This window comes from Brachyistius frenatus, unplaced genomic scaffold (assembly GCF_029030835.1).
Source record: "Brachyistius frenatus isolate BFR_SWC_R1_liver_20210118 unplaced genomic scaffold, ASM2903083v1 Contig_21, whole genome shotgun sequence".
Classification (NCBI taxonomy): Eukaryota; Metazoa; Chordata; class Actinopteri; family Embiotocidae; genus Brachyistius; species Brachyistius frenatus.
The window spans coordinates 1,607,394-1,621,483 of record NW_027210620.1 but is presented as its reverse complement, the minus strand read 5'-3'; the positions used below and the strand labels follow the sequence as shown (position 1 = coordinate 1,621,483).

The 14,090-nt window shown below is 43.8% G+C and overlaps 2 protein-coding genes across 3 annotated transcripts in view; both read right to left on the bottom strand.

Annotated features, from left to right (window-relative positions):
• The window catches only part of smarcd3b (SWI/SNF related BAF chromatin remodeling complex subunit D3b), a 38,546-nt gene extending 32,162 nt beyond the window's left edge, over positions 1-6,384 (bottom strand). The window contains exon 1 of one of the 2 annotated variants that reach the window (XM_069696378.1): positions 6,033-6,384. In XM_069696378.1, the coding sequence (XP_069552479.1) occupies positions 6,033-6,044 (12 nt within the window). In that variant the 5' untranslated portion in view covers positions 6,045-6,384. Of the gene's footprint in view, positions 1-4,704; positions 4,970-6,032 lie in introns of those variants that run through there. The other variant, XM_069696379.1, reaches the window with a different exon arrangement.
• Positions 6,385-8,333: 1,949 nt separating this feature from the next.
• nfx1 (nuclear transcription factor, X-box binding 1) overlaps positions 8,334-14,090 on the bottom strand; it is a 113,389-nt gene continuing 107,632 nt past the window's right edge. The window contains exons 16-24 of the mRNA XM_069696371.1: positions 13,934-14,013; positions 13,596-13,826; positions 12,970-13,043; positions 12,777-12,878; positions 12,222-12,359; positions 12,039-12,105; positions 9,006-9,151; positions 8,785-8,889; positions 8,334-8,563 (exon numbers count right to left, since the gene is read on the bottom strand). Of these exons, the coding sequence (XP_069552472.1) occupies positions 8,488-8,563; positions 8,785-8,889; positions 9,006-9,151; positions 12,039-12,105; positions 12,222-12,359; positions 12,777-12,878; positions 12,970-13,043; positions 13,596-13,826; positions 13,934-14,013 (1,019 nt within the window). The 3' untranslated portion in view covers positions 8,334-8,487. The remainder of the gene's footprint in view (positions 8,564-8,784; positions 8,890-9,005; positions 9,152-12,038; positions 12,106-12,221; positions 12,360-12,776; positions 12,879-12,969; positions 13,044-13,595; positions 13,827-13,933; positions 14,014-14,090) is intronic.

Sequence of the window (14,090 nt, the reverse complement as noted above, 5' to 3'; positions counted from 1 at the left end):
AAAAAGACGAGGCGTTGTAGCAGCAGATGGAAACACGGCGCAACACTAATGAGCCAAGTTTCCCTGCAAGCGACCAAAAAAAACAATAATAAAAAAAATTTAAAAAAACACACTGGGACAAGCCTGAAGCATTACCTGCTCCAGGGCATTTCCTGTTTGCTGTAGCCACGACAACGGGATAATCTGCAGCGCGTTCAAAGCTAGCAGCCAATGGGGTGGGGGGGGGGGGGAGCGAAGCCGACTTCAGCGACTTCAAAACTGGAGCAGCAGCTGGTGAAGTGAGAGGGGAACTATTTCTGAGCTTAAACTGTAAAACTAAAAAGAAATCCGAGCTATAGAGAGAGAAAAGGCTTCGGCTCGCTGTGTTAGTCAGCGCCGAGGTCAGCAGGTTCAGCGCCGACACAAATATACAGCGAAAAAATCCGTCCCTCGCCATGAATACACCCGACCAGCTCCCATATAAAATTCCACAGGATGAAAAGTAAAACTGGCAGGGCAGTCTGAATAATTCCTGCACTGCGAACTCTCGCCGGTTGCACGCGGCCTCCCCTCCCCTCCCCTCACCTCCCGCCCCGCCCTCCCTCTTCTTTCCTACTCTCCATCCAAGCCGAGCATCAGGCCCGGTCTTTCAGCGCCGCTCTGCCCCGTGCGGGACGGGAGACGGAGCCGACAGAACGAGGGCAAGATCGGGATGTGGCGGGGCCGTAACGAGGCGACTCGGCGTATAAGAGAATACAATCCGACGCGGAGAGGAGAGGCGAACGGAGAGCTGCCACGTCTGGACGAGTAATTGGAAACGGGAGTGAAGGGCCTGGATGAGCTTTCGTGTCAGAACAGTGACCCACAAGTTAAACTACAAGTACATAAATGGTGGTATCTCCTCAATTTGTACCTATTACTATTACATGCCAGTCAGAGCCAATTTTCCTTAAAATTGATACCCAATAAATCTGTTGAACGCTTACTGCTGTTCTGAAGGTATTTACAAAATGCTCAAAGACTCATTTCCTAAAACGGGTTGCACGAAATGCCATATGATATTGATTTATTTTGTAAAACACAAGCTACCGTGGTAAAAAATGTGAAATATTTGAAAGGTAACACCAATAAATACTCGCGTAAGAGATTCACTTTGTGTAAATTGTGCAAGAACTTGGCTTCAAATTCGGCTGCCATCTTTGTTTGGATTTGGAGAAAACCATTAAACTTGATTTCTGGAGGGCTCAAATGATGCAGGTGGGGGTCGTGGGCAGTTATTTGATTAAAACCTATGCATTTACGTATGTAATTTTAGGCTATTATCGTGACATACTTACTTAAAATATGCTATAAAAATACTAATAATCACAAAACTTTGGCAAAACAAATCTTATAGTGAAGCTATAGTGGCTCAGGTGCTGTAAAAAAAAAAAAAAAAGTGTTATAATGGAGGAGTTAACCTTAGAAATGGGATAAAAGCCTTCATTTATTGAGCTATAATCCATTTCTTCCATCCAGACGGTCAGAGGAGGATTCTGGAAATACCTCGTGGTCGGTGACCTTCTGGGTGTTTAAAAGATTGACAGATATTTTATTTTTAGAAAAAAAAAAAAAAATCAATGCCCTGCGGCTCCAATGTAATGACGATAACACGAGATACAGCTAATGTACTGCGCTCTCGGATGAAACCGACGCTTAAACAATAACTACAGTGCGGGTGTGCAGCAGCAGCAGCAGCAGCTAACACAGTTACCCTCAGGTACCATGAGTTACAGAAACAAGGCAGGATTCACGGTTTCCCAGAAGAGGAAAGGTTTTGTGGATGAGACTGAAGGTGATGATTCATGGTTTATGAAAGAAGGTGTGTTCCTCTCTGTTAAACGTTCTTTCACCACTGCAGCAGTTTTTCGGTGCCATCAAAGTCCATCTGGTCTGAGCAACTTGAACAACAGCTGATCCCGCCTTGCACTGTTATGTCACAGGCCAATGTAAAAAGTGTCTTTTCAGATATCACTGTCACCGAGCTAAACCACAGCTGCTTTTTCAACTGCCTTTAAAGTCATCAGACAGGTTTTTTCATCCATCCGTCTGTCCGTCCATGCATTTATCCACCCATCCATCCGTCCATAAATCCATCCATGCCTCAATCCATCCATCCATCCATCCAATAGAGCATTAACTTATTATTTGCTCATTCAGTCGTCATTTTTTTTTCTTGTAAAAATGCCAAATATTACAAAGCTCCAGTTTTCCCATCATTTACAGCTCCAATTATAGGATAGTAAACTGGATATCTTCAGGCCTTAAGACAAAACGTTGATTATAAGGCTATTGAGATAAGCCGATGGACATTCAGACTGTCTTCTGATATTCGACAGACAAAAACAGACCAATCAAAATGAGAAAATAATCAGCGGATTAGGTGATTATAAAAACAGCTGTCAGCTGCAGCCATAAAAACATAGTTTACACGAGCATATCTATAATGCAGTTTTCCATTCATTAGCAAAGTCGTTTTCTTTGTGCACCTGTTATATAAATATTTAAAAGGTTTTAAGCAACGAAAAAAAGGCAGCGGCATTTATTTGCACGGGTGAGTAGCAGCTCTACCATCGACATGCACACACACACACACTGCAGCTAGTTTTCAACATACAACTGCACCAAACTACAACAGAGCACGGTGCAGTATTGAGCGTTAACATCTAAATGGGTCAACCAGCCGCTCGGTGAACTGCAGCGCCATTAGGACCCAGACAGTTTTTCCCCGAGTCGAGTGCACAATCTCATTATCTGCGTTATAAATGGGAGTAATATACAAAAAAAAAAAAAAGTAATATGCAACTGAAACAAACAACAACCAGCCAGCTATGGCTCTAGGTAAGACAACAGTGATTAAAAAAAAAACAGTGTAATACTCCGGTGGTTGGCAGGGAGGGCGCCACGTGAAATTAGGTTACAAAGCTCTCTACTTAAAACCATAAAAATCTATAATCCTACAGTGAAAATGACAGTGGAGGTTTGCAAGGCTGTGAGAAAATGGTATTTATAGTTTGGAAATTGCATACAATTCATCGTCAGCGCTGTGGCAGTGCAACACCGCAATGCTACAGTGCAGTACTATGGTAGTAATGGTAAAGCTTGACAGTAAACCTTCATAAAATTGGTGCAAGTGACGTTATTTTATTCGTGATTCACCTGTGGATTATTTTCTCGTCAGAAAACGGTAAAAAGCCAACGAAATTTCCCAGCAGCAGAGATCATATCTCTCGATTGCTTCCAGCAAAATCAAAGATATTCAATTTAAATCGCATAGAAATAAAGAAAAGCATCAAATTTCCACATTTCAGAAGCCGCACTCTGGACATCTTTGGTATTTTTGCTTGAAAAGTGATTGATATGATTACTTGATTGTCAAAAACATCGTCCCAAGTGAACAATCAAAATGACTGAATAACTACTTCAGCTCTATTATTCAATAAAATCAATATAATTTGTCCAAGTTTTCCTCTGGAGGTCGTTTGTTTCCACGGTAACAAACAGCCATTGAACCAGCACATTCCTCACCAGTCAAAAAAAGGAAGTGCTCCATTGTCCATTTATCCAAGCAAATAACACAAAACACAAAGCCGGGGGAACAATTAATTGGGCGACCTACTATTTGGGAAACAAAGCAGCTTCCAGTCTCTCTGATTAATCTCAGCCGGTTGACAAAACAGTGTGAAAAATAAGTTAGAAAAACTTATGAGGAACTCTGCAGGGGGGTAAAAATGTGCACTCGGTGAAACACTGATTGACCTTGATGAGTGTCCCGAACTACACCCGTCCTCCTTTCTTTATACCGAAGGGAATATCCGGGTCGGGGAAGACTGCAGTTTGAAGCGGAGCTATTTCGAGTCCTATTTGTTCGCAGAGAGAGCGCCGGCGAGGTCCGACCGCTTCCACGGGCAAACGTTCAAGTTCAAAAGCGTCGCGCTATTCACGACTCAATTTAAAAGGAAATAAGAGTAAAACGCAAATTAAACCCGCATAAAGAGGAAAAAAAAAAAAAAGGGGGTGGGGGGAGGAGGTAGGACCTGCTGCACCACTGCATGGAAATGTATATGCTGTATGGAAAAAGTCTTTTCACGCTAGAAATATGAATGGAATCACCTCAGTGAGTAAATCTGTGGAAAAAAAACCAACATGTAGGCAGCAGTTTTCTGAAACAACACCGGTGATTCTCCATCGTTTGTTTGCTGAATGCAGCAAAACAAAAAAAATGCCTTCGTGCTCGTGTTATTTTTCTTATTACGGTCCAAAAAAAAAAAAAAAAATAAAAAAATGTAAAAGCATTTTGATAGCGCTCTCGGAAAATCAGCAAGCAGCCGAGCCACCGGGGGGCCTACATAGCTCAACAGTTCTGGAAATAAAGATTCTGGAGCAAGAGTTGGACGAGATGGTTTAAAATCAAAACATTTACGTTGGAAGCGTCGAGGAAATGATTAATACGACGTGCTGTCGTAATATTTTGCGACAAAACGCATGCGGGCATCGTTAGGCTACTGACGTTATATAAATACATCTAGTTGCCTGCTTGACAATCACAATCTTACCAAGTTTGATGCATTTCCAACTTCATATTTATATGCAAAAGATTATTATTATATTATTATTATTATCCACATATTTAGATACATGTATATAAATAGCTACTAGCCTTTTTTTTTTCTCTGGTTATCTTACCTTAGCTTGCCTTTGTTTGGGCTGAAGAAGCAGGCGGACACACTTTGTTTTTTTTTTAAATATAAACAACGTGACATTTAGTCGGTGTTTTCATGCTAAGCTAGGCTAACCAGTGACGACATCTTTTCCAGGTCTGGACGTGGAGAGCAGAAATGTCGAACTGCTCCTTTAACGACGGAGAGAGAGAAAGAGGTGGACTTCTTCTCTACACAGGGGCAGCCAAACAGTCAACAACAAAAGGAGGATTAAGTTCCAGCTGAAGCCAATATGTTGCCGACTACAGCTTTAACATATAAAATATATATATATATATATATATATATATATTTTTAAAGATTTTCCTTTTGGATCAGCAGAAGCAGATCTGGGTTCAACTGCACACCCTTAAATTCCTCTCGTGCTGCTGCTGAGTTGCACCGCAGCCTGCCAGCAACGTTAACACAGTGAAACTGAAACTTTTCCTTGCAAGATCCAAAACACACACACACACACACACACCGACAGCCCTCCACCACCTCCACCACCACCACCCCCGCGTGCACACGAAGCAGCACCACATTTAGTGTTGCGCGCCCTCAATCAAAGCGCGCGGGTGCAATTAATTAAAAGGCGAGAAGCGAGAGGATGGTCCCCCTCCTTCTCCCTCCTCCTCCCTCCCTCCCTCTCTCCCTCCACGGTGCATCCACTCCTCAAGTGTCTTGTTTCCCCACACCGGTCAAGGTTAACTAGCCGCGAGAGCTTTTGGTGTCTGCGTCGGCTGCGAAACGGGGGAGGGCCGGGAAGGTGGAGAGGGGTGGAGGTGCTGCGGACCGTACACTGGGGCTTGTGTTGAGGATGCAGACGGGGCTGAGAGAGAGAGAGAGAGAGAGAGAGAGAGAGAGAGAGAGCCACCGAAGCCTACAGTCCCCTTAAATATTTACCCCCCCTCCCCTCCCCTCCTCTCCTCTCCTCTTCCCCCCCCCCCCACACACACCAGACACATCTCCCCGCTCAATATCCTCCACCACATCGTGCACCGTGCGACCATTACGCCCCGCGGAATAAGCCCCAAATTCAACCACGCGGTGGAAATGAATAATGGTAGTTTTTTTTTTTTTTTTTTTTTTTTTTAAACGCACAATAAATTACAGCGAGACGAAGAGGGAAGAAGAAAAAAAAAAAAAACTCCGGTGCGCACTAATCCGGCTGGCAACGCGCCTACAGGATGAGGAAAATTACATAGTTTTAATGGTGGATGCGGATAACGGAGCAGCGAGGCAAAGTGGCGTGGAAATAAAAAAAACAAACGCCGCTAAGTGTGTGTCACAAGGTAGCATAAGCATCCATACCTTTCTCTCCATCACTCTGCGCTTTTTTTTTGGGGGGGGGAAGGAGGGGGTAGGAGGAGCGGTGGAGGAGGAGGTGGCGGTGGTGGTGGTGGTGGGTGCTACTCAACAACAGCAACTGGAGGATGTGTCTCCGCGGAGCTGTCCGGCGGCTGGCTCGGCTTGGCGTGGAGCTTCCCCCCCCCTTCAACTTCCTCGCGGCTTTCAAGGCGGCGGCGTCTTCCCCCCTATCACTTCCCCATTACCGGACAGCGAGGCGACTTATCAACGCTGGCCTGTGGGACGCCGAGCCGGGGATGGAGCCGGAGCCAGGATTGGTGAAGCCTTGTTCGGAAGGGAGCAGGAGCGCAGGCGCGGTCTCTGCTGGAGAGTCGATATAATGAAAAATTACCAGTGGCAGGGAGTGTCATCAAATTATCCTCGTGAGCGGGGTTTTTTTTTTTTTATAGGGTGGGCGGGGGGTGGTGGTGGTGGTGGAGGTGGAGGTGGAGGGGGGGGGGTGTGCTGCTCCTGCTGCTGCTCGATGAAAGATGTTGGCATAGCAAGAGTGAAATGTTCACTACAGGTTATCCTGCACCGAACAGCTGTTGTAAATGTAATCGCAGTGAAGGAACAAAGAGACTGAATATATATATATAAAAAAATATATAAAAAAAAAAAAACCTGTTCACTACAGCAACAAAGGAGCAGCAGCAGCAGCAGCAGCAGCTCCCTAACAGGAGGAACTGAACCACTTTCTAATAAGCGACCCTTGATGATAAAAAAAAAAACAAAAAAAAAAGGGGGGGTTGTAAAATTGTTGCTAATTGCCATTTTAATGGTTGATTAAATATTGCTTTAAGTGGTACCAATGCACACATCTGGAATCTGCAAGACTGAAACATCCTCTTGGAAAAGAGACAAAAGATCTGGACAAAAAAAAAAAATCCATTTATTAACAGATTGGGAATTACCCTCATTTATTTATTTAAACTGTGTGAATGTAGTTTGTTTTCCAGCTTTATTTTATTTTATTTTTTTAAAGTTTTGTCATGTATTTTTTAGCGATGACATCTTTTCACTGTGCCTCCGTATCTTCCTGTGTATTAAAATACTGGATTCCCTCTTTGTGTCAGCACGTGTTTATAAATATGGTTGTTTCTGGCATCATTTACCAAATTTAAACACCAATTACAGGAATTTGTAACCTCTAATTAATAGCTTCTAACTAACAAAAAAAAAAAACGTAACTTCCTTCTTTAAGGCAATTATATCAACAAAACAGCAGAACTGATATACTAAAAATGAAACGTTATCATGAATTTGGAGTCACATATATTGTAAAACATAGAAAACAGACTATTTTTACATACCTCTCACAATAATATGAGAAAATGACTCATAAAAGCTGCACGAAAGCACTAAAAAGTAAGGCTTTACTTAAAAGTGTGCTTTAACGAATGTGAGAATTTAAGCTGAATACTGTGAGTGTTCGTGCTGCGTGTGAAAAAAAAAAAAAAACAACCCTGCACATCAGAGTGTCCACTCAGTGCCGGGGTCTGTCTCATGTCAGCGCATTGGTGACTCAGATCTGAGTCAGCAACTCACACCCTCTTGAGCCTCACAGAGCTGCAAGAGTGAGTGTTTAAACCGGTCCATTAGCTGGAGAGCAGGATCCGAGGCTCTCACCTGGACCGGGCCAACAAAAAAAAACAACAACAAAAAAACACCCCGCCGAAGAGAAGTATGCGTCCAGTTGGCCTCATCGCAAAAATACCTTCAGCTTGTTTTTTTGTTTTGTTTTTTTTTTAAACCAAGAAGTGCATCTGGGTCACAGCAGTGTTTCAAACAGAGCTTCCTTTTTTTTTTCTTTTTTCCGCAGTGCAGCCCACTCCTACCCAGCCACAACCTGAAATCGGCAAAGGTTTACTACTGAACTCTTGGCTCGGGACCAGCAGAACGAACAAAAGATATCCGCCGGCTGAAGAACTGGCACACGGCACGAGGATCTTAAAACCAAAAAGAGCGTCGACTGTGTTATTTTGAAGCACGTTTATCAAATCAACATCAACATGTGTATCCTTCATATAAAGGAGAATTCACTTCTTTTTATTTATTTTTTTTATTAAATTGCGTACAAGCGGGAGGCAGAGAAAACAGGCAGGAGCTTTTCAAAGTCATCCCTCCTCACAGACCGTGCAAGTCTTTATAAGCTAAACTGAAGGGAAACACTCAACTCAGCACTCGTTCAACTCGCCCTTTCACATAAACTACGAGTCTGCCCCCCCCCCCCCCCCCCCGAGAGGCAATCAGCATCTTTTGAAATGTTTCCAAACATATTTTTATTTGATTGTGAAGCCGGAGGCGATACTTAATGAACAAATGAAAAGGAACATTTTTTTTGGCAGGTGTAGAGTGAACTTCTCGAAGCAGAACCTGAGGTTTTCCTCTCGTGTCGGCCTCGTTTTTTTTTTTTTTTTTAGTCCTGGACATCAAAATAGTCGATCACAGGCTCTTCTTTAACCATCTTGGACCAGGGGGTCCCGCTGACGGGCCTATGAGGAGAATCAAAAAGAAGATTAATCCTACACGGGAAGACAAAAGATGAGAGAAAAGCAGCTGCATGATAAAAGGAAGAAGAAGGAGGAGGAGGAGGAGGAGGAGGAGGAGGCGGCAGATCAGTGTGACGCTCAGGGAGACTTCGTGGCTGCTGTGAGGATCCAGATTGACCCTCCGTGTACAGAACGGTCTACTTCAACCACAGAAGACGACTTACTTGCTGCTGTGCTGTTTGATATGAGCGATGGGAGGAGGGGCCCTGGCGGCCGTCTCCCGCTCTATCAGCGATGTCAGGGATGAGTTGGGGCAGACCGACTTCCCCCTGGGAACGAGCGAGATACACAGACACGTCCTCACCAACGGCGCAATCGGCACTTTTTTTTTTTAACGCCCGACAGGAAGCAATTGGCACATTCGTGAGAGGCGGTCTTTTCTTACTTGTGGGCCGTGATGACCACGCTGCGTTTGGGTTCGCTGTCGTAGCTCACGCTCTCCACGGCGTAGACCTCGGCCAGCTCGTGGATGATCCTCCGGCGGTCTCGGTTCATCGGCGGGAAACAGTGGGTTTTCTTCGGCTGTTTACCCTGCCGACGTCGGTAATGCACATCCATTAAGGGTTGTTTTTTTTTTTTTTTATACTGAGGAGCATTTCACGCTTCACGAGGCTGCTTCTCTTTTGCTCCCCCCCCCCCAGGTACTTTTACATATCGGACACAGTGTGTGAATGAAGTGTTAATTCGTATAAATTGGTAACAGAAAACACTCAACTGTGTCTGAAATGAATTTTCCTTTTCCAGTGGCCGCGTCAGGACACTCTCAACTCCTCTTCATAAACTTGATGATGAATAATCAGGTGTCTAAAAGTATATTGCTTTGTTTTCGAGGTGTCACAAGAGAGACATGTTGGAAGCTGCTGCTCTAATCTGATGCATCTTTCTCTTCTGCCTCTTTTTCCAAACTACATAAACGACTGAAAATGTAAACTAGTTTCAAACTATTGCCATCACCCTTTTTCTTTGACTTATATATAGTGTTTACTCTTTATTATTACAAGCATACAGACACTCCTGTCCACATACACCGGCTTCTTTTTCCCCAAACTGCTGCAGCATGAATGGATATTTTAAACTAAAGTGCAGCTCCAACATGACTCCTTCCCACGTATAAAGAAACGGTTTTCTGAGTCCCGCGGCCTGCGCAGATCTCTGACCCCCACCTGATCGAAAACCTTCGGGATGAACCGTAACGCCGACTGCGACTTCAGGCCTTTTCGCCCAAACAACTGCGCCGACCTCACTCGAGTTTCTGTTGTTTAACGGGAGCAAATCTCTGCAGGCAGGTTCCAGAATCACGTGAAAGGCCGACACAGAACTGTGAAAGCGGGTTATACATAGTATAATGTTGTGTGGCCTATTTTCTATTGGCAGGGTCACTCTGCACATCTGCTTTTTTTTTTTTTTTTTGTATCTGCTCTGTTACAGCAGAATACAACAGAGAATCTACAGCAGGCATTAAACTGGTCGACTTTCTTTTGCCAGAAGGTAGTTAAAGAGGATTACAGCAACATTTCGATAGAGATCATTTTACAATCTTGTTTTTTTTGGAGAAGTAAAAGCCCACACAAAAGGATCAAAGGTAAAAAAAAATAAAAATAAAAAAAAAGCTCGTGAGCTGCAGCACAGTAAGCAGTAAATTTAAGCCTTAAAGAAATAGGATGAAACCTTTTAGTGACCCAGAGGAAGAAAAGCTCTGATTCTTGATTCATTGATAATAAATAAATAAATTTAAAAAAAAAGAGATTCAGCTCCTGATAAATAAACAATCCTTTCCATTTGGAAAAGGAACCAAAGCAACAGCGACCTTGACAGCGTCACTCCTGAAGGCTTTAATACATCTAACAAAGCTGGGAAAAAATACACGCAGACTATTTTTCTGACTGCCCCAAGAGATACCTACTAATTCATCGTGGCTACTAAAGAGGCTTCATCGTCCTGTCAGAAATATACAAGCGACCACAGCTGGTTCCATCTCGGAGGTCCACCAGAGAACCGGCTGAGCTCAAAAATAGCCAAAATATACAACAACTGGGTCAGAAAATAATACGAAGACGATGAAAGCTGCAAAACCCAAAGTCATGGCTAAAAATGGGCATTTTAATTCGTCCGGCCGAGTTTTTTTTTTTTCCTCCTCTCTAAAGTGACACTAATTCTAATGAGCCCATGAGACTCAGCTTGTGTACATAGTGGAGATACTTAGGAAAAGTAATACATCGTAAATTAACTTTAATCCAAATGCATGAGTCATGAAATGTCTGCAACAAATGTTTAATGCAGAAGCCGAGGCAGTTTAAGGATTTCCAACTGCTGCCTTCATGCTCACTGAAGTAAACAGTAAAAACAAGACAAAATCGTGAGTCCATCCAGAAAAATGACTGTAATACTTATAAACTTCAGTAAGGAGGAAAGAAGTAATCTATTAAAGCAAATGAGGCAGCACATAATGTAACTGCTGCCCTCAGGGTTCAGCAGCTTCATATGAATTCTGATTGAAAAGCTATTTAAATGCCGGTTACTGGTGTTCATGAAGACTTTATTGCAGGATCGTTTTGCATCTTGTGTTGGAAGTTTAGAGGTTATTTTTTTTTGTATTATTTGATGGTGCACTGGTTGCTATAACTACAGTGTGAGCAGACAGCTTTGGGCATAAAGTTATCAACCTTAAATATTGAGACGCTGCGTGACTGACAGGTCGAGCCGCCACGGTCATGAAATTTAGGCTGAAGATTAATTTTCCGACAAGTGATTAATTATTAAACTGTCATCTTGCGTTGGTTTGACTCGGACTGCTAATGTTTTGGCTACACATTCAACAAATGGCCTCCTCCGTAGCGCTTTCCTTTTTCCACCAAAAAAAACTAAATCTGCCCAGCGACGCTGTGGTGTTTGATGTTCCACTTAAATCTGTGACTTTAATTTCAATAGTTGCTCTTTGAAATGCCGCTGGTTGAATATTACAAGTTAAGGGGCCTCGGAGATAAACAGCAGGTGGTGTTCTTCTCCACCCATGTGCTTTTAAACCGCGGCACAAGAAGGCTGGCGCAACATGACATCATTAAAAAAAAGAAGAAGCGCCAGGCGAACTTTAAACGGTAGAAAACGATGTGAAAAGAGCGATGGGAATTTCCATCCAGCTGTTTTCATACACATGAAGGGATATGATGCTTATGATTAAATACAAAATTATAAATAAATAAAAAAAATGTTTTTTACCATTATGTAAATGTTGAATCATTATTGAAAATGCTATCAACATGCAATTTGAAACATCACTTTTTCCTCAGTTTTTGTAGCCTAAGAGCAGCAGACTCCCATCAAAACCACCAGAGGGAGCATCACATTAAATGAGATCTCATAACTCTAAGCTGAGATCACAAATCTGGAAAAATAGAAGGGATTCAGGAAATCACCGTACCTTATTGACGAGCTCAATAACATTCTTGATCTCCTCCTCGACCTCCGAGACAAATTTCAGGTCTTTCCTGAAAGACGAGCAGAACAGAGTTGCATTTTCAGTCCAGTGGTTCATCTGACGACGCGAGGTTTTTACTTTGACCATCAACGGGCAGTGAAAGAAAGCAAAAGTGTCAAATCCGACCTGGCGTCATCTTTCAGGCTGTCGCTGTACACGGAGGACGAGCGAACGTTGAAGGGGTCGGAAGACGAGTCGATCTGTAAGGCCTCCGCCAAACGCCGGTTTCTCTCCAGAGTGGCGCACTCTTCATCACATTCGAGCCTGAGGAGCCGTTTAAACAAAGAAACACCACGTTTTTATGTTGATGATGGTTTTCAAAAAAAAGTTCAGATTCTACTAAGATACGTCTTAAAAAAAAAAAGAAAAGAGGAAACATCACTTGGCTGAGCCGCATTTGAAGCGGTTGCAAACTATTAAAGGCTCTTCTTGAATTATTTCAATATTAATGCACAAACAAAAAAAACAATTCAAAGTGGAAAGCTAAACTATCCCTATACAGGTAAATATTTAAAATACTATTTCATTATTGACTAAAAATAAGAGCAGCACGATCTTTGATCTGCGACTTGTTGCTTGAAACATCTTGTAATATTTAAGCCTGGAAAATCACTTTCAGCAAAACGTTTTACGTGATGACTTTAACAACTTTCAAATCGTGCATTTCCTCCGCTGCTCTACCTCGTCTGCTTCAGCTCCTTCTTGGTGAACAGCGGGCCGATGTCCATGGACTCGCCCAGCTGCATGTCAGACAGCTTACTGGCCATGGCGATGGCGGCGTATCTGCAGTGCAGGAACAAAGGATTAACTGTGACTGTAACTGTTTGGAAAAACTGTAAAAAAGAGCCGACTACACAGAGACAGCAGAACGGACCTCTGATACGAACTAGCTGCTTCTGTGCAGAATACGGTTTCCTTTCTTCGACCGCAGTCGCACTGCAGCGCCACCTGCGGACGACACAAAGAACTCAAGAGTCCTTCCTGGTGACAACATTTATTTGTGAGCGGTCAAATATGTTGGCTTTTTTCGTTTTGTTTTTTTCATGTAGACAATAGTCGCGTTTGAAATTCCTGCAGCTGTGAGGGGCCTCATTGTTTAAGCTCTTTTGAGTTTGGCTCGCTGCCACTGACAGGTTATTATTTCATCCAACTTAACCATTTGTGACAGTTACACAGCGCTACGGCAGATGTCATCCGCTGCCGGCAGCCTCTGCGGAGGATCACGTGGGGGGGAGGAAGAGGTGGGGGACACACAGCTGGACGGCTGAACGGAGATGTGACACCTTCCCAGAAGATAATTTATTCCCTAAATAAACATTTTTCGTATCATAAAATGAGTTATGTCGGCGAGGAGAAACTTCTGATGGTGGGAAAATATGCCTCAGCCCCCTGTGAATCCAAAAACGGAGACCATCTGCGCGAACTTTGTAGCCCCCTTTTTTTTCTTTCTTTTTTTTTTTTTTTCCTCTGCCAGCTGTTCTGGGTGGCAGCGCGCTGTACCTTGGCAGCGCAGGTGGTGCGTGGGCAGCTGCTGCCGTTATGACAGGGAGCGGAGCACGGGTGGCCGCAGTCTGGACGAGGCAGCGTGCAGGGCTGCTGGCAGCCGCCTTCTGCCAGACACTCCCCCCGGTGGCAGATCCGCCTGCAGCGGTGCATTTCGCAGGGCAGCTCTTTATTACACGTCAGGCCGCAGGAGATGTCCTGCAGGTGACACGCGATGTTGCTGCGTTGCTGTGGATCCGAGGGAAAGAGCGAATGAATGAATAAATGAATAAATAAATAAAACAGGAAACTAGTCGTGCAAATTTGTGACACACTGGGGCGGGGGGGAACGTTACCTCGTGCTTTCCCATGCACCATTTCTGAGTGAGGTACGTGCAGGGGGGACACTTCTCCTCGCTGTGGCAGTTGTGAAACACTAAATCAGAGGCAAACGTCAGGAGCACGTTTCGCAGTTCGCGCGTACGGCCGCAGCGCGAAAAACGCTCATCGCTG